The following is a 20,441-nucleotide window of genomic DNA, read 5'->3' on the forward strand; positions in this document are numbered from 1 at the left end:
ATGAAACATGCGTGCTTTGTCAAGAAGCACTTTATCAAAAGAAATACAATCCTTAAAATTGACCAAATTATTAATAATTTCTAACAGTTACAAAGTCAATTGACCATGGTGAGCGCCGGTTGTGGTGGAAAAAATCAGCAAATCTTTTAACTGGCAATGTGCATCCTTGTTGTGACTAAAACAAAACAGCACATTCAAGTAAATCACTTTATTTTTCAAAAAAAAAAGTCTTAAAAGTGAGCAATTTCATCATAAAATCTTTATGCACATGCTAACAGGCATTTTAACAACTGGCCGGACACTCCTAGAACCCCATGGCTCTAGTTAAACTAAGTAACTGGTACATCACACATATTATAATACCAATGGACACATCTTATTTCTATTTAGAAGAATTGCATAATAAAAACAGTCAGATGGGGCATATGTCATCATAACATCAACTGCATACCGACATCTGTAATAAAATGACATGGGCCACAAACGGGTATTTACTCGAGCTCAGTAAAAAAAAAGTTTGCCATTTTGCAACCAACTTTGGTTCAAAATTGCAGAAGTAAAAGGGATTGTCATGGTCTTCCATACATGGATGAAAAGGTTTCAGGATTGTGCCTGATTTCAGAATTTTTAGTTTTCATTTTCTTCTTTTTGTTTCCTATGGTCTAAAAGCACTGAGAAATTGCAAGCTTTGATTTTCAGTTTGTACGACTTTACCCATGTCAATATTCTTTAATTGATAACCTGTCAAATTGTTCAAAAGCACACGACCAGCAAAATAATTATCAATTTGCAAGAACTGAATATCACTTTTTATATTTTTGGTTGCCAAAGAAAATGAAGTGGACTATAAATTTAACCTACTTTATATGGTATTAATATTTTCTAATTCAGAACCCTGCGTGATGAAAAAATCCCACAACCACTTAAGGCGTCAAAATCCTGCAACTGATATCTCTAAAACAATTTTTGAATATTTGGTAATAACATAATAATCAACAATAGCATGTAAGTCCCAAAAAGTCCATCATTTGCCAAGGGTAGCCCAGTTCCAAGGAATACATAGCTCTCCTTCATAGTTCACGTCGTAATACTGCGACACCTGTATGTGACCACCAGGCAACGGTCGGTTAATTTCCCTCGGCTCTCGTAACAAGGCTTCACAACACACCACCATCTGCTCAGAAGACACACTGATGTCCTTCACTAAACTGGCCAACTGAAATTCTCTCTGACACTCCGCGATTAAAGATTCTTCCTTTTCCCTGAGCCTGTCAAGAAATATATTAAAATTAGCAATAAAGTTACACAAAAGAGTAGAATCAGCATCACAAAGAATAAAATCATGAATTATGTCATGATAATTAATGAATTAACATCCTGTTTATAAAAGAAATAAGAAAATGGCTGCCTATACATGTGTGATCATAGGCATCACTGTACCTTATTCATGTATACCAAAAAATTCCCTTTTATGCAGCAATTCACTTCTGAAGAAGACTACAAAGACCAAAATGGGTCTTTAAAAGTCACATTAAATTGATTTTCTGCTCTAAAAAGAATGAGCAATAAGTAAGCCATCTAAACTATGTTATCCATTCCCATATACAGATAGCCAACCTGCAAATAGGACATTTCACCCACTGAGGGAGCAATAAACCAGTTGATCACTGGAGTAACTAGTCCATGGATCAAATATGGCGCAACCCACTTGGAAGCATGTACCAGAATTAATTGCTCTTCCCCTGCTGGGACGGTGTGCTGGAGGGGCAGGGAATCAATTATGTTATTGTTAGGGGATATATGGCTTGCTTTCAAGTGTGCGCCATTTTTGATCCACGGACTAGTTAGTTTGCAGGTCGTGAATGCAGCTTCACATTCATCAAAAACTCTTTGCCATCACTGACTACCTCTGGTGAGTTGCCTTGGTCTGTCTGGCTACTCCAGTCTTGTCTTTCAAGAAGGTCAGCAGACGTTCCGGACTGACCCCCATTGGCACCACGAATGACCCCGTAGTGGACACGGACAGAGAGCCTGACAACCTGGAGATACAAATATAGAATGCATGATTGGTCAGGTGAGCCTGTATATATTAATAATAATAGAATGTCTGAGACAACCTATCAATTAAATGTATTTAATACTATCTGAAACACTGTCATTTAACAGATTGAGAGGAGAGAAAAGCTGATAATCTGTAAATACTACAGGAAACTACTTTGGTACATTTCTGCAGGTGTCAAACATAAAAACAGTTCAGATAAATGAAGAATCTTTTGTGTCATTAATAAAGTAGTTTCCTCAAACATAATTTATATTCAAATGACATATATTATATTATATAATAATGATACATTATAATAAAAGTCCTTTAAAGGGATAATAACTCTTCGTATGAGATCTATATTTCACAATAAAAACATTGTGAATAACTCATAGAAATATAATATATTCTGTTTTACCACAAAAACGGCAGTTATAGCTATTATTCTGATATCTGAGCTTGTCTTTAGACCACGTGACCTCCATTGATGGCCATAGTCTGTTAAAATCTCTTAAGAGATTTTAACAAAAAACCAAACTTTTTAGAAAAAAACCAGGGACTAACTTTGAATGTAAAAATGGATTCATTAACCATTGGTAAGTATACGAAAATTGTTGTTTACTCCAGGAAAATTCATTTTTTGGCCGAAACGAAGAGTTATTATCCCTTTAAGTTAAACTGTCCTCATCATCAAATGCGTAAAACCTTTTATTTTTGAATTCTCAGTTTTAACCTTACCCTTCAAGCACCATATCTAAATCAGTCATTTCTTCAGGAAGAAGTTCCTTGACTCCGATCTCTGTTTTATACTGTCTCAGCATCTCCTCCAACATCATGACCCTATTGTAATATTCGTGGACTAATACTATACGTGCAGCACCTTTATGACGAGGTAGAACTCTCAGTCCATGTAACAGCTTGCTCAGCTTCTCTTCTGCTATCCGGACATTTTTTTCAAATCCTTCTTTGTACTCGTTGAGCGAGGAGAGAAGCTAAAAAGTAGAAATGGAGATCAATCTTAGGCTGTATTCCCAGAGCTTTTAGATCGATCTATCCCCGCGGGGAGTCTCACTAGATAACTGTCAGATAATCCGGCTTAAATGTCCGTCCCGCCTACTACAAGCTGTAAGGGGGTAATTAACTTTCGTGTCCGCTTGGCTGACAGCTATTTAGCGTGAACCCCCAGGGAGTTAGGTCGATCTAAAGTAGATCGATCTAATCTCTGGAAATGGGGTCTTAGAACAAAATTAATAAATAAATTAATTAATTAATAAACAAGTAATAAACAAGTGCTTTTTACCAAATCTTTTCTTTCACATTCACTGAACAGGATTTCAAAAACGGATACCAAAATTGAAAATTATCTTCATGTTATAAATAATAAATCTCTCTAACAGCTCTGATATATTATCACAACACATTAATACACTATAAATTAGATCCTTTTTTCTTTTCTCCCTTTATTATTTGTAGTCCACTCCAACAAATATGCTGGGATACAGAATTCTACAGGAGCATTCCATTATTATAACTTTTAAATGACCCCTACTGTATGCAGCCTTATAAATGGACTACCACTACCACCAGATCTTTTAGCACTAACACCCACATTAACTACATAACCCATGGATTAACCAACACATCGTGAAAGTATTTGCCACTACCATGTCAAAATCTTTTCAACAATAACTTAAGATCTTCAATATCTTCTCTGAACATCTCAAGAAATAAAACTGAGGAAGTTCAATAACATTAATGACAGGAACTTTTCAACCATGATCACATAAACACATGTATCAATATCTCTCCTCACCACCTATCAATGTTCGATATTATCTTCTTGAAGCCACATTCTTCCTGAACTATACTACCCAGTACTTTATCTACTCCAACATAAAAATTGACTTATGACACCCAATGTGAACTTGAGGTCAACCTACGTGTATCCAATCATTGGGGACGTCTCTGGCGTCTAGGATCACATGACCTTCCACGCACATCCCTGTGGCCTCCGCAAACACCAGCACATGACCTGGAGGAGTAGGAAATAACTGGTATTAATTGATCTGTGTGTGTGTGTGTGTGTGTGTGTGTGTGAGAGAGAGAGAGAGAGAGAGAGAGAGAGAGAGAGAGAGAGAGAGATGCAATTGGAATGTCACTGTTCTATATTCATGAAATGTTTATATACTGCAAAGTATTACTACTAAAAACGAAAATAATATAAACAAAATATAACTGCTGTCATGGTAAAAATATATACCTTTTAAATTATTACGAATATGAACATTTCTTTCACACATTCTTCTAAAGCTGACGATGCAACCCTTCAGATAACGATCGCTCCAAATACAATTCCACTGGACATCAGCCAATCCAAACTCTTCACAGAGGGCAGCACATATCTCTGCGTTATACTTCTTCATTGCATCATGTAACTGCTGGTTGCTCTGTGCTTTTAATACATTGGCCCTTAGCCAACTTCTACACAGGGAAATCAAAAATAGAAATGTTAACTATATATATCAAAGTCCACACAAACATTGTGTATATTGTGTATTTGCCACTAAAGTGTGGGCTGAAACTTTTTTTAAATTGTGACTGGTCTGACAACTTTAAAAACTTTCAAAAATCTTTGAAAGATCAGAACAAAAATGGAGCTGTAACCCCTGCTATAGACTTGCATGTCAAATTTCAAAAATTAAAACTTTTTTTTTCATGTACATTACCTTATAATCATGATTCTTTAAATATATTTCTAGGATTTTCTTTTTTTTTTTTTTCATTTTTGAAATTTGCTTTTATTGATATCCACCCATGGCACACCTGAGAGAAAGGTTCATCTTCATTTTTCTGAAGTACGCACTGTTGGGGTTATCTGGCCCATACATCCGTAAGAACTCATTGCTGTAATCTCTGGCTGTGTACTGACTCTGGGTTGGCTTGTCTTGTCTGACCTTTGACCTTCTGTCCTTGATCTGGTGTAAAAAGTCCAATGGCAGCTGACATGTCTGCAGTACGCTCTCCACTGTCTTATACATATCATTGCTCAGTAATGGCGTGGTCACCATCCTGAAACCTGAGAGACAAATGACAAATAATCAACAAATAGAATGCATTCACTGCAGATGATCCTCATATCTACTGATCTGCTGACCAAATATGGCAATCCCTACATGAATATTAAGTTTGTTAAATAATATTATTCAAACCAGTTTAAATTTAAATTTGTTAAAAGGATAAAACAATTTAAAACACTTTCAAAAAATAACTGAATTAAAAAAAATTTTTTACAAGAAAAAACAACAGCACCTGCATTGGCAGAATTGCTTCCTTTCTTCCCTTCTCTGACATAGAAAGTTATTCTCCTAGGCTGGAACGTCTGTCCAATCTGAATGTTGTCCAACAATTCCCTGAGCTGCTTCAGAGACTCTTCATTGACTGCCTGGAGAAAACAGTGGGTAAGAAAATTAAAATTTGTCATTTTACTGGAAAACAGTAGTTACAACAATAAGGGCATTTTTCAAGACCCCCATTCAGAATAGAGGACTAGCTAGTCCGAGGGTCAAATATGGCCGACCCACTTGAATACTTCCCCACAGGATATGTATTCAGTGTCTATTACTGTCCAGATTAGACGGCAAGCTTTGTAGTGAGTCAGCCATATTTGACCCTTGGGCTAGTTAGTCCCCTATTCTGAATGGGGCCAATAACTTCAAACTTAGAAATAAGCTCTAAATATAAATAATATTACCCTAAACCAAACAAAATATACTCATATGAAAAAAATTTTTTCGTTTAAGAAGAATTATTTTGGTATAATTATACAGAAACATTCAGATAAACAACTCTTCCTTTTCTCACACACAAACCAGATCATAACTGAGCTTGTTCACTTTAACTCAAGTTCTCACCCTTTCTCTGGGATGTTGCCCAAACAGGTCCGGGTGCACCACAAAATAAAATGGCCTCAGTGCTATAGCTGCTTCACCAGCTGTCAAGAAACTGCGATGACCACATCTGATTCCTGCAGCAACAGAAATATTAACTCCAAATGATGGGGTCGGAGAGCTCCTAACATGAAAGAAACAAGCACCATCTGAATGTTATCATGTGCCATGCCAAATAGATGACATAACATGAATGAAAAGAAGCAAATGTTTTATTTCAAAACATTCTCAAATGATATAAATGCATCTAGAATAATGGGATGTTTAAAAGCAAGTGAACAGCATGAGAATCTTTGAATTGTTATAATCAACTAATATATGTTCACAAACAGCGAGATGCTGGAATGAAAACTATACCTTTTAATACATCAATCTCTCAAGTTTATGTTTTGAACCTCAAATGAATCTTCGGTTTCCCATATTATTGAAATAATTTCTTTTTTATTTAATTTTATTTATTTGTTTGCATTTCTGAACAGTAAGCAGAAGTATACATACACATATGAGACTTCAACCTTTCTTTAGAACGTTCTTTTTTTTCTTTCTTTTTTTCTGGGGGGGGGAGGGGCTGTAATTATGTAATATATAACTTGCACATACGTTCATCAACTTTTATGTTTACTCTAAGTGTTCATTAAAAAATTGATTTTAAAAGGTGCAATTGAAATTATTGAAATTAACGCCATTGAATGAAACTGAAGAAGCAGAAAGAGTTATAGGAATACTAATTATCGTTATATCTAAAAATAGTAAAATAGGCACGTGAGGGGTCTGGGTAAATTCCCAGCCAAGACAAGTCTTCCGATCGATGTTTTTGGTTGAAGTTTGGATGGTTTTTCTGATTACCTGCAGAAAGCATCTGCTCCTCTCTTGACAAGACCGATTCTTGACCAAGTGGCATGGCGGAGCACCATCAACATAGCTACATAGGACAGGAAAGAGACGCTTACATCTCGTTTTTAGCAGCAGAGAAACGCTGTCTTCTCTCTCGCGTTTAAACACAACACACTTTTCGGTTCTCCTTTTCATCGAGAATTTCTGAGCAGGCGCAGTTCTTAGCCGAAAACATGCTTCCGGTTTGGCGCTTTTTTCATCACTGAGAAACCAAAACCTAAATTATATGTTGTAAATAACATTTAACATATTCTTAAGGTAAATCAGATACTTGTATGTTGATACTTACTTAATATGGGAAAAATATGTTTATTTTGTAATTCAAAAATGAGTTGTGTGCTTCTCGATTTCAGTGTAATGTTGTTAATATTGTTGTGCCTGTACTGCAGCACTATCAGATTTAATTTAAAATTACTTTTTGATTACTTTTCATATTATTACCTGAGTACTTTTCTCTTTAATTTTATTGAAGCCTTTCCCTAAAAAATTATATCATGCTATTAGGTTTGAATTCCTTTTCGAATCCTGCAAATAATGACTTTGGGTCGTACATGTATTTGTGTTGAGATTGAAATTATACTGTGACAGTGAATGAGAAACGTTATTTGTTGTAATTTGTTTTCTAACAGTGAAAATCATGAAAATAATGATTTGCTAACTTATTCAGTTTCAGTCGCCATCACCATGGACGGGAGTGCAGGATTTGGCGACTTGCTGCAGCAGGCGGAGCAGCTGACGGCGGAGATGGATTGTGGGGCAGAGCTGCCCAAAGTGGAGAGAAGTATCCGTCAGATAATGGATGCTGGTCATCGCTTGCTGACCAGGACGGCTCAGACCAGCCAGGATGCCTCAGATGTCAAGGCGTAGGATACTTTCTAACCTAACACACAGAATATCACTGGGCCTCTGATGTTTAATAATTTTTGATATTTTTTTCTGATAACAAATGTAATTTTTTGATAAATGCTTTTTACCAATTACCTGTGCTTATTCTTCCATCATTTTTTTCATTTCCCTCATTTCTCATTTTTTTTCAAAGCCGAGATTTCCAGGCTCAGCATCATCTTGAACTAATGTAAATAAACATGTTTTCAAGGAGCCCTCAGTTATGTAAGATACCAGTACAGTAGCAATGGATTTCAGTAGCTGTCATATTTGCTATGATATCTGTATGTTGTAAAGAACCAACTTCTTGTCTTTCAGATCAATATTACTGGGATCAAAAGGTTTTGACATTCCAAGAATTTCACAGAAACTGGAAGGTTTAAGTGCGGCAAGGACTTTTGAGCCTCTAGAACCAGTCCGAGACACTGACATCCATGGTTTTCTGAGGAATGAACGCGAAAATGCCCTGTTAACAGTCATAGAACAGACCAGAAAAAATGTAAGTTGACATCTGACTAGTTTGGGTTCTAAAAGCATTCACCTCAGCAAAATCCAGGTTTTCTTATAGCACGACTATATTTTAAAAAAAGAATGTAAGAATTTTTGTTTGGCTAAATGTTGGGCTCATCATACCATGAAGAAATCATTTATTAACTACTCCACATATGATACTAGCTTGCCATGTAAGAGGGGTTTATTGACTTTTTATCATGCAGACATTGAAGGTGGCAGAGAGGAGACGTTGGCATAGCTTGGTTTTGTTTCACCTTCCTCTATAATAAATGTAAACAGACACCACATGAATTTACTCCACATATAATATTAACTATTGTCTTTTATCCTGCAGACATTAGAGGAAGCAGAGAAGAGACACTGGGATAGTCTTGTTAATGAGTGGGAGAGAGAGAAACAGAAAATCCTCAATGCTCTGATAGGAACAGGACACGATACCCTAGACTTTCCACAGGAACAGGAGGTAGGAGGTAGTCTATCAGGGATTATAAACAAAGTAGTCATTCATGATCTTGAGGTCCAGGTTTATGAACGCAATCACTGAATTACAGACTCAAACTGAGATTTCATGGTGCAACTGTAAAAATAGTGGTCACAAGCTCCTTGAGGCAAATCACAAACTGCTATACCGCTTACCTATCCATTCAGTTTTAAGATATACATGTACATAATCTTCAAACATCCTAAGATTCCTGATATTAACTTAACATTTGTTCTAACAGAAATTGCAATTTTGACATTGATTAATGAAAATCCATGCACTAAACTTGTACTTGTTTGATTGATCATAATGAATATGGTTAGCATTTTATTTTGAAAATATAATTGTTGCCATGTCTTAGTTATTATGGATAATATAGCTATACAGTATGTTAAGGTATATGTTATATGTTTTATTGTAGTCTATACTTGGTGACAGTATCAACATGCAGGGAAGAAGTGCCATGGATAATGTGGAGATGGCATATGCCAGACAAGTAAGATGCTCATTTTTTTACATATTATACAAAATATAATAGTTGTTGTCTTTGATAATTATCAGTCATAAAATAAGATGAATGTGGTAGATTTTGGTAATATAGCCTAAACTTTAAAAATATGAGATTTCTTTCTTTTTTCTGTCTTTCTTTCTTTCTTACTTACTTACTGTATTTATTTATTTATTTATTTATTTATTTATTTATTTATTTATTTATTTATTTATTTATTTTCAATCAAAATAATACAATTTCCTTGCAGGTCTACCAGTACAATGAGCAGATAGTTCAGGGAGGCATCAGACCCAGCCTGGTGGACATGTTTGCTGAGGTGGGAAACAAACTAGATGACGATGTGAGTAGCTTTAGCTTTTAGTAACTTACTTGAATTGTAATATTATAGCATGTCAGTGTTTATGATGTTTTCGAGTGGAAGTCCTCTTTTTTAACTATTGATGTCTTTCAGAATGTAGCAATTGTTCTATTTTTTTGAAAGTTAAGATTATTCATCCTACTGTTTGAAGATATCTTTTTGTTATTTGGAAAACAATGTCTGCAGTTTCAATTTGATTTTAGGAACAAAAGAATTTTTTTGTCTGAGAGCATTCATTCATTAGTCATAGGTAGAACATGATGTTTTCAGCTGTGAAATGTCTGTAACTCTTTGAATCTAGAATATATCAGAAATCTGGAGGATGGTGAAATTGATGACTGATGTTCCCATGGCAACCAGTAGTAGCATTATCTCGTCCCGCAGCACCCAGAGGATGCAGACGGCATTTGTTAACCAAGCCAAGAAATACCTGGAACAAAGGTATGGTGTGACCCTCCTTATTAAGTCCAGTCAGACTGGTGTTAACTAAAGACCGTTTTATATCTTAATCATGCCACCAGACCAATTTAAACAGTATTAAAAGTAACATTTTTTCTGTTTACAGTGCTGCAAAAAGGAAATGCATGACTGAAAGACTTTGAGATATAGAGTTGAAATGAGTGAATGAAAGATTATATTATTATCATATATACCAGGTACTCAATTTGCAGAGAATTAATTAACTTATGCACCTTAAAACTTTTTTTAGAGTGAAAAAGGTGTTTAAAATATATGTGTATGAATATCTGTTATTGTTACATACCACATGCAACCCACAAATCTGATTCCCTCCGTGTCTCCCTCCTCTCACTGTTCCTCCATCTTCCAGCTACCACAAGTACATCACAGCCACTGTGTATGGGAACCTGCAGCAGGCCCAGCTAGGAGGAGTGCCAGGGACTTACCACCTGGTCAGGAGTTTTCTTAACGTCCGTCTGCCACACTCCACTCCAGGACTAGAGGTATGCTTTGATGTTTTGCTGGGTGAAACTGTGGATTGTTTAGCGAGTCACCCTTTTTGCAGCTGTTTTGATGTTTTTGTTACACAGAAGCTAAAATGGCCTTCTTCTTCTAAAGCAGTGTTTTGTATAGACATAGAAATGACTTCTTTTTCTTTTTGTATAAGTTTAAAATGACCCCAAAATAGACATTTCTTACTTATAGCTCTAGTTTAAAATGACCCCAAAATTGAAGATTTGATGCATTTGTCATTTGTTACATTTTGCATCTTCAGTCCTAGATGGTGCCCTTATTATTTTAAGATGGGTGTAGTGTTTCATTTGCTAATTGTCATATTCTGTGTTTTATTATATTGTCAGTATCCGTATTGTGTGTGTTACTATTTCTGCTGTGGTGACATTACTGATAATTGTTATATTGTGTGTTATAATTGTTATATTGGGTGGTATAATTGTTATATTGTGTGTTATATTGTTTGTTACAATTGTTATATTGTGTTGTAATTATTATATTGTGTGTTATAATTCCAGGATGGTATAGTAGATGGACACCCAGTGTGGGCTATGATGTATTACTGTATTCGCTGTGGTGACCTCAATGCAGCTCTCCATGTGGCACAACAGGCTCAGTGAGTTGACCTTCTTTGCTAAGTGTTGACCTTTGTTGGCCTTCACTTTGTTTGTTAGTCTACCAGTATTTAGAACAGTAACTGACTTTTAAATCATTTTCTTTTTTGATTGTATTTTATTTCTTATCAGTTAAACAAATGGCTTGTTTGATTGTTAATCATGATACCTGAATTTCATGCAAATTAAACAAGCTGATGCTGAAATGTTTGCTTTTTTGGGGTCTTTTTCAGACAAAATATAGGAGAATTTATTGTGTTTCTCCAAGAATATATGAAAAATGAAGATAGAAGGTTTGTTTATCCAAGATCCACTTTTTACTTGAAAAAAATGAGATAAATTTAAAATAAATTTCACTGTACTTTCATTGTACTCAGCAATACGAAGCTGCCAATATACAAATTACATCTAAGATATATGATAATTTTAAAATTTGTTGATGATTGGTAGAAGATGATCTGATTTTATGTTGAAACTTATTTACATTCATCTTATTTATCCAATACTTAAGGTTAAGTCCTAACAGTGAAACAAAGTTACGTCTCCAGTACAGACGCTCAGTGCGGACAAGTACTGACCCTTATAAAAGGTAAGTATGGTCGAGAATTCTGATAACATCTAATGCTTGTGGCTGGTAGTTTATGCATTCTGATAGTTGGTTTGACATGTGGTGTTAGACATGATCAGGCATAACTGCTTTTAATTTGAATTCAACATAAATTTTTTTTCTTTAGTAGTTTTCTGACTTACATATTAGTAGTTTCTGACTTAAATGACTCCAGGACCCTCAAAAATTCGGACACGGAGCCATTCCTTGTTTTTTTTTTCCTTACAACCCAAATCTTGTCTGCATAACATTGTCCTTACAATATCCCCCCCCCCGTCCTTATAAATGTTGTAGTCATCCTCCATCTATTTCCAGGGCTGTATTTTGTATCATTGGATGCTGCGACTTCTCTGATGTTCACTCCGAGGTGGCAGAGAAAACAGAAGATTACTTGTGGATTAAACTGAGTCAGATCCGATTTGGGGATGATGCAGAATCTGAGGAGGGGGGAAGTACACAAGATACACTCACCCTCCCTCAGTTTCAAACCACCTTATCTGAGGAGTATGGTATGATAGAGAATTGGAATTTTGTTTTTGTTTTGTTTTGATTATGTACATGAAACAAACATTACATCAGGTACTTTATATCAAGCCTTACTCTGTCATTTATTTTGTTGAGCAATATATTGGCAGAAAATATAACAAATATTTCAAACCATTTCATCTTATATTCCTTAAATGATAATGGAACAAATGGAAAATTCTTCACAAAAATTACAAATGAATTACAACTCTATTCGGGTCTGAAATAAATGTGCTACAGGAAGGACAATTTGGGAATTTTCTTTTTCTCCCTCCATACAGGTGAGAGTCACTTCAGCGCCTATCAGCAGCCGTTCTTGTACTTCGAGGTGCTCCTCCTCACTGCACAATTTGAAGCAGCCATCGAATTCTTGTCCAGAATCGAGAGATTACGATGTCACGCAGTCCACGTGGCGTTGGTGTTGTACGAGATGAACATGTTAGCGCTGTCCCAGAGTATACAGTCACAGCTGTGTGAGTGCTGATTGGCTGTTTTCTTTTCTGTGAAGTCTACAGGGAGTTTTTTCACAGAACAACTAGTTTATTTCTGTTTTTTTATTTAATTTATTTATTATTAGTATTATTTTGTTTAAATTTTTATTCTATTTATTATTATTTAAAAAAAAAAAATTTTTAATTTTTTTTTAGTACCGGAATGCTGGCTGGTTAAGTTTGGAAGGGACATTTACCTGTACAAAAGAATAACTTCTCTTATTTTTTTCTCTTCGTAAACTGTTAGAAATGTCGACCAATTAAGTTATATTTGACAAAGAGAACGTAGGGCTCCGTAGCTATTTCTTTGTTTAATGGCCAGTTGGAATATCGTAAGAAGATAAAACAATATGATACAAATTATTTTTTCTGAAATAACTTCAAAATATTTTTTTAACTGAAGAAATGCTAACAACTCCCACTTCTATCCTAGTGTCCAAAGAAACTGGAGACCCCAGTCCAATGAAGAGGCTGAACTTTGCCCGCCTAGTGATGATGTATACAAGAAAGTTTGAGGGAACAGACCCCAGGGAGGCCCTGCAGTATTTCTACTTCCTCAGGTAAACTTTTTTAGTTTATTTTGAGGGAACAGATCCTGATTTTAGGCTAAAATGTAAAAAAAAACTAACAAAAAAACAACAGTTAATAAGGTGATTCATGGGCAGCAAATTTATTATAATTTTTTTATTGAAAGGATTATATTTACTTTTTGGAGTCAAAAACTGTTCATTAGTGGCATATGAAAGCCCAAGTATATCAGAACCTTTGTGTTTGGATAATTTTCAATGATCATTTTTTTCTTTCAGAAACTTGCGTTCTCCACAGGGAGACAACCTGTTCATGTCATGTATCAGTGAGCTTGTACTGGAGACGAGAGAGGTAGCCATTTTGTTTTATTACACTAAAAAAATACACCTAATATTCTTTTTACTCTCCTAGGACATAGTATTGTGATAGGCTGTATTTGTGTGTACATGGAATTGAATTAGGTTGTAATTTTAGGGCAGATAACTACAAGTAGTTGAGGCTGTGTTGGCATGCTTTTTCTCTTGCTGAATTACTTGTACTTATCATACACTGGTAATGATCACATTTCTAAGTTTCTGCAGCCAGAGGCCTTTTGCTTCATTTAGTAAGATTCTAATGTTCTGCTTTAGGTGCAAATAATTTGCTGATTTAAAATAACTAAAAATAAAGACAGTCTCAGCATACAAGCATTTTATTACTTTATTTATTTATTTTTTTCAGTTTGAGACTTTGCTAGGTAGATTGGAAAGAGATGGAACAAGAAAGGTGAGATTGTGAATGACGTAAATTGTGACATTGCTCTTCTATTAATGTATTTTTTATGTCAATAAGAAAAACACATTACATTTGTTCATACATTAAATGGGATTATATGATAGCTTAGCATGTTTCTTTTTCTTCTAACATGATGTTGAAATGAAATAGAAAACAAGTACACTTTTTAAAAACATTTATTTCAGCCTGGAGCCATTGATAAATTTCACAGTGATACTCACAAGATCATTGCCAAAGTTGCAGAAGACTCCGAGACTAAGGGACTGTTTGAAGATGCCGTGAAACTGTATGACTTAGCAAAAGTAAGATGTTGTTTATGTCGTGAGAATGTACATTTCTGACACATTGAATAATGTTAATTTTATAATGTCTTCTGATTTCATATCTTGTACATTCTGTAGACATGTTCTTTTTTTTTTTTTTTTTTTTTTTTACAAAATTTAAATTTGATTATTATTCTTACTTTGTTTTTTTCCCCAGTTACCAGCAAACCATTTCTTCCTACTTTTTTTTTCTCACAACCAGTCATGTCTGCTTATATTCCATGCTTTTATTACTTTATTTTTTATCTTTTAAACTGCTTTCTTAATTGATTTATTAACGCTGTGCACATTTGGAAATATTTGTTTATTTACAGAATCCAGAGAAAGTTCTAGAGTTGATGAACAAGCTTCTCACCCAGGTGCTCTCACAGCCTCCAAGTCCTCACTCCAGTAAAGATAGGCTGAAACAGATGGCTCTGTCCATTGCTGAGAGGTTGGTCACATCTAGCACAATATGTCACATCTAACACAATTGGCACATCTAGCACAATATGTCACATCCAACACAGTATGTCACATCTAGCACAATATGTCACTCCTACCACAATTGGCACATCTAGCACAATATGGCACATGTATCACAATTGACACATCTAACACAATGACACAATGTCACAGCTAACACAATCATATACTTGTCGTACATTTGTAGTGAAAAACAAAAATATTTTCCAAACTCCCTTTACAGTTTTATTTTCACCTTATAAAATGTATCTTATCTCTTTAAATCTAAAATTTTGGTACGTATATGTGTTTGTTTACTGCTAAGATATGAGATAAGATACAAGTTGTAATGTGATGGAAAGGCAGATAAATTAATTGATATAATTTCAGATATAAAAGCCAGGGCCATGAAGGTAGCAGGGCCACCACTGGGACATTCTACCTCCTGCTGGATCTGTTGGCTTTCTTTGATCTCTACCATAGTGGCAGTCTGGACCAGGCACTGGATGTAAGATAGAGATGGGTTAAGACATAAATCTCTCTCTCTCTCTCTCTCTCTCCCCAAATATTTGTTCCTACACTTCAATGTATGCACTAAAATATTTCAATCCCAAAGTGGTAGTATGATTATGCTTATTCTTGTTTATCTAATTTTGCTGTATTTGTATATTCTTGTTGTGGACTTGTGGTTCAGTTGGGTTATATTTGTTAATATCTGTTAAAAAATTTTAAAATTAAGTCAAACCCATCATAGACTGAGCCTAGTTAAAGGTGTTACATGTAAAAGATGTCTTAATGCTGCATGCTGTGCCTCCTTCCACAATGTTCACAGTGTTCCTGTCCCAGAGTTCCATGAATTTTACTCTTGAAACCCTGGCACCTTTAGTTGTCTCTTCTGTATTATGTTAGAAGACAAACAAAGGGAAAAAACTCCATAACAAATCTAGAGAGAGAGCTAACATGGAATTTATTGCTCCCCTCATCTGTAAGTTTGCCCTTAAATATTCTACATTATAAGATAAAAGCTTATATTGTCCATGTATTACAGATAATTCGGCACTTGAAGCTGATCCCACTGTCTCTGGATACTGTGGAGCAGAAAGTATCTGGCTTCAGACACTACGCAGATGAGGTAAAGTTTTCTTTGAAGATTGAATCTTTTGTTTTATGTTTGAAGTGCCCTTTGCTTTACAATGTGACTAATTAATTACCACTAATTGTGAAAAAGTTTGGTTAATTTTAATGTCATTATGGAATTTACCTAAGGGCAGTAAAGATCTCTTAAATCTTTAAATTTGTTTGTTTGAAATTGTATAAATCCATCACTCCAAAAGCACACGTACATGTGACTATTTTTATCTGGTTTGGTGAAGCTTTTATAGGGTTTTTATTATTGCATTTATTTTGTGTATTTATGTCTTATAATTATGATTATTTTTTATTTTTTTAGATTCGGCGAAGCTTACCAGATATATTGCTTGCGACCATGAACATTCTATATACCCAATATAAAAATGCCAAGTAAGTGAATCAGTATTGTCTTTATTGCAGTACAACTTTAGCCTAGATTACATTTGAAATGCGATGCCTGTACAGTGCACATATACTACCCGTAATACCCTTTTCATACGGCACTAACTTTGATGAGATTGCTTTTCATCAAGGGACTTGATCTTACCATCTTACAACTTCACCTTTCTGTTTTCAGAAGTGCAGGTAGACAGAGTCCTCTGGTGGGAAGACCAGGAACTACAGATGATGGTGGAAAAGAATCGGTAAGAGTGTCTGTCTTCTCTTGCAGAAGTTGATGCATTAGGCTGCATTTATAGTGGCTTTAATTAGCAAGTTAATTATCATAAGTAGTTTCTCGGGTTGTTCAGTCATCATGATCAGCAATTAGCAGGCAGCAATCATCTAAAGTTATACCTGAAGAGTTCTGTTTAAAAACTGATCTTATTATTACATAATTTTTTTATTCACGATATTCCTTTTTGCATACACATGGTGGTAGCCAGTAAAAACAGACTGTTTCTTTGTTTTCACAGAATGTCATTCCAGCGAACCACTTTCACATTCAAAATGTCAGTATTGTCTTTGTTATTATTTATGTATTTACTTATTTCAGTTCACCAGTTATCTGCGCAGCCAGGCGAAGGCTTTGATCACATTTGCTGGGATGTTGCCGTACAGAATGCCTGGAGATACCAACGCCAGGCTGGTCCAGATGGAAGTACTCATGAACTGAACATGTGACAGACACTCACTTCCATTTCAAAGGATTTTTCAATTTTACAATTTTCTGAACTGAACTAAATCTGCAACAGTTAGTTCCATTTCAAAGGATCATAGTTTTTTTTTTTTTTTTTTTTTTTTTTTCCAATTTTACATCTCCATGTTCAGGGGAGTTGTGCTGTGCTTATCTGTAAAAATTGCAGAACAAAGACTTGGAGGCATACTTCTGCTAAGTAAAAGTAACAGGTATTGCCTCACAAAAGAGATAGCTTGGCAGATTGACAATGTAACACGACCAGCCTGGGAGCCACCGGTCTGCCGCTAGGTGGCTTTTAACCAAACCGGAAGTTGAAGAATTTGAATTGGGTGAAATTTTTTGAGATTTATATGGTGTATTAAGGGTATAAAAGTTTTGTTATGTATACTGTCATTTTAAAAAGTAAATTGCAAATCATGTCAAATGCTCCTCGAGTTGATTTAAACCCTGTTTTGTGTAGAAAAGCAAGTTTGAAACCAAATATTTTACTAAAGCTACAGCGGAAGTTCAACTTTGACTCAAATGCTTGCATTCTTAGAGAACAGGTTCTAATTTTAAGTTACCAGTAAGTTGTGGCAAATTTATTCAGCTTTCTGTAAATGTAAGCATGTAAGGAACTTTACCTTCATCCAGGAATGGCACAAATCGATTCACACCCGTGTATGCAAAAAATGTTCCTTGCAACAACCGTATACCAGCCTCGTTTTGACTCAGTACATTCTGTTGGTATTCTGACCTCGTTTTGGTTTTTCCACCGCTCATTGTCTATATAGTGAAATGAAGCTTGCACAGGAAGAATGGAGGAAACTAAACATTTCATATTTTTCTTTGTAAATAAGCATTTATTTATTATACAAGTCCAACCGATAAGAGTCCTTTTTTTATGAAAAAAAAAACGAAAAAACAAAAGAAACATTAATTCAATTTTCTTTATTTTATTTTCATACATGTAATACACATATACATTGTATATTTGTGGCAAAAAATTTATTTTTTATTTTAGCAACACATCAATATGGCGATTATTTTACACTACTTAATCAGTACATACAGTTAACCAATGAACACACCACTCCTTTTTAAAACAAGACCAATATTAATAATAACATTATTTTATAAATTTACCTTGGGTCAGCAGTTGTTTTCACTGATGCCCAGTTAGTCCTGTACCAATCCATGCTTTGAATTAATTTTTATAAGCAGAAGTTTCTGTCTACAATGCAGGTCATGTATGCAAAAGCTAAACTTCGCATACGTTACCTATGGTGCATGGTTCAAATATACTGGTAAAATATATGACAAATGTAGTAATACTGATGATCAATAAATATTATTATAAGCAACAGCTAGCACAGCACAAAATATTTTTCAGTCCTTAAAAGAATGTTAGAGGTTGTGATGGTGCTCACTGCCACACAGTATTTGGAAATAATAGATTCTGTCATAAAAACAGCAGGCCAAGGAATTGGAAAAAGAATTTACCCTGGTCCCATTCATGTTCTTCAAGCCTAGAAAAATATTAGATTAAATATTAAAAAGGTTTAAAAAGTAATTAACAGGAAAACTTTTGTAACTGCATATATTTTTTACACACACACACAATCAAACAAACAATACAACAATACACACTAAAATCAATATAAATAATAAATCACAATCTTGGTAATTTATTAGGGAAGCTGGTAACAATTGAATTATCTAAAATAACACTTTTTACTCTTAAAGTGTATCAGTATAGATAAAAATAAGGCTCATCATCAGAAGCTGAACTGTGGCAAACATGCGTTTCTTTAAATCAATTAAGATCCCATTTAGATGAAGCCCTGAAGAGTTTAGGAAACACATACAAGTCTACAAACTAGAGTGTTCACAACTACCATACACTAATTATTGTACTGGTACATTTTGTTTCATAAAATACACAATATTTATAAATTAAAACAAAAGAATTTTACAAATATAATGTTCTTTTTTCATGAAACAATTTTCCTTTACAAACTTATAACCCATGTTTTTGCAGGTTTGTGCAGGGGAGATTTTTAACAAAAATAAACTTCCTTATAACACAAATGTGCAATTTGAAAACACACTTACAATGTAATACTGGCATTGTATTATGCAAAGTGTTTATCTATTGAAAATGTTCAACCAATGAAGGTTGTAATATGTAATGTAAGATATAAAACTTATTTTTGAGAAAAAATTTTTCACTCATATTGATTTCAAACATTTGTCTCCTGACAAAAGAGTAAAAATGTGAAAAGTTAAAATTTGTTAATCATATATTTGAAAAGATGCTTGTGATTGGTTTTCAATTTTGTATCTTTCACTACTATAAAAGTTACAAGTGTGAAAATAGTTTCATTCGATAATTTACAAGCATATATATTTGGCAGTATATATTTATCTCTTCAGCTGTGTATAATACCGATACCTTATATTGGAATAAGCAAAATATACTGCCTGTCGTACATGTAGAAAATCGATAAGTTACAGGTTAGGTTCCTTCCTGAAATTTTAACATATTCAAAAACAAATGTCACACTATAAAAAAAACTGAACAGACCAAAAAAATCACCTTCATCTGCATTTGGCACAATTTAAAAGAACGTGTTTACATTTCGGTTTTGTGTGCCGCCATTTTAGAACACGACAGTAACTTGATAAAAGATTCAGTGAAACCGATACTTGAACACTACTTTGTTATAAAAAATATAGCTTGAGAATATACTTTATCGTTCTGTCAAGTGCATTAGTAAAATTATCAACATATCAGCGTATAAACGTCTGTTCATCTTACCTGTCTCTATGCCTGCTTCTCCCGCCAAATTGGGTAAAGCCGCCACATCAAGTTTTGAAAACGCGGCAAAATCTAATATTCTCCAAAATAACCGTCATACATGTACTACTAGATGGGTTAAGCCAAGCAGGGGCGGATCCTGGATTTTGTAGAGGGGTGTTGTTTTTTTTTTAAACCCCCCCCCCCCCCAAAAAAAAAAAAATAAAATAATAATAATAATAATAATAATAATAATAATAATAATAATAAACATTTTAATGCGTGGACATAATATATAAAAATAATTTAATATATCAATTTTAGAAAGTCATCAAGTAACATCACAAAACTGTAATGTAAGCCATATGACACTTGACTACGGTCATGTTGTTCGGTTTCAAAGATTTTGTATCAAGGCATATAGGATAGGCTGACTTTTGTAACATAATACTTAAGCTTAGTTTTGTCTGTTTCTGAATAACTAT

At 34.5% G+C, this 20,441-nt stretch overlaps 2 protein-coding genes across 2 annotated transcripts; one reads left to right on the forward strand and one right to left on the reverse strand.

Moving 5' to 3' along the window:
* Positions 1 to 193: 193 nt before the first annotated feature.
* LOC106157930 (T-cell activation inhibitor, mitochondrial) lies at positions 194 to 7,004 on the reverse strand. The gene is made up of 9 exons (XM_013533731.2): positions 6,835 to 7,004; positions 5,953 to 6,112; positions 5,351 to 5,483; positions 4,865 to 5,117; positions 4,302 to 4,522; positions 3,982 to 4,073; positions 2,780 to 3,033; positions 1,908 to 2,039; positions 194 to 1,268 (listed from the first exon to the last, which is right to left on the reverse strand). The coding sequence occupies exons 1-9, from the start codon at positions 6,906 to 6,908 to the stop codon at positions 1,025 to 1,027; spliced, it is 1,563 nt and encodes a 520-aa protein (XP_013389185.2). The 5' UTR covers positions 6,909 to 7,004; the 3' UTR covers positions 194 to 1,024.
* LOC106181757 (nuclear pore complex protein Nup93) lies at positions 6,971 to 18,524 on the forward strand. Its single transcript, XM_087011874.1, has 23 exons — positions 6,971 to 7,140; positions 7,550 to 7,745; positions 8,086 to 8,266; positions 8,615 to 8,743; positions 9,183 to 9,257; positions 9,520 to 9,612; positions 9,932 to 10,071; positions 10,460 to 10,592; positions 11,121 to 11,218; positions 11,450 to 11,509; positions 11,728 to 11,805; positions 12,139 to 12,332; positions 12,630 to 12,821; positions 13,273 to 13,399; positions 13,646 to 13,718; positions 14,088 to 14,132; positions 14,327 to 14,443; positions 14,779 to 14,897; positions 15,299 to 15,416; positions 15,957 to 16,040; positions 16,359 to 16,429; positions 16,617 to 16,683; positions 17,034 to 18,524. Exons 2-23 carry the CDS (start codon positions 7,567 to 7,569, stop codon positions 17,151 to 17,153), a joined length of 2,493 nt encoding a protein of 830 aa, XP_086868000.1. The 5' UTR covers positions 6,971 to 7,140; positions 7,550 to 7,566; the 3' UTR covers positions 17,154 to 18,524.
* Positions 18,525 to 20,441: the final 1,917 nt, after the last annotated feature.

This window comes from Lingula anatina, chromosome 4 (assembly GCF_051362555.1).
Source record: "Lingula anatina isolate TDL-2025a chromosome 4, LinAna3.0, whole genome shotgun sequence".
Taxonomy (NCBI): domain Eukaryota; kingdom Metazoa; phylum Brachiopoda; class Lingulata; order Lingulida; family Lingulidae; genus Lingula; species Lingula anatina.

Coding starts and splice junctions, on each gene's coding strand:
- LOC106157930 (XM_013533731.2), bottom strand. CDS start 6,908: ATGTTGATGGTGCTCCGCCATGCCACTTGGTCAAGAATCGGTCTTGTC. Junction 5,484..5,952: donor GGCAACATCCCAGAGAAAGG/GTGAGAACTTGA, acceptor TGTTTTCTCCAG/GCAGTCAATGAAGAGTCTCT. Junction 3,034..3,981: donor TCCCCAATGATTGGATACAC/GTAGGTTGACCT, acceptor TCTACTTTTTAG/CTTCTCTCCTCGCTCAACGA.
- LOC106181757 (XM_087011874.1), top strand. CDS start 7,567: ATGGACGGGAGTGCAGGATTTGGCGACTTGCTGCAGCAGGCGGAGCAG. Junction 10,593..11,120: donor ACTCCACTCCAGGACTAGAG/GTATGCTTTGAT, acceptor TTATAATTCCAG/GATGGTATAGTAGATGGACA. Junction 13,400..13,645: donor CAGTATTTCTACTTCCTCAG/GTAAACTTTTTT, acceptor TTTTTCTTTCAG/AAACTTGCGTTCTCCACAGG.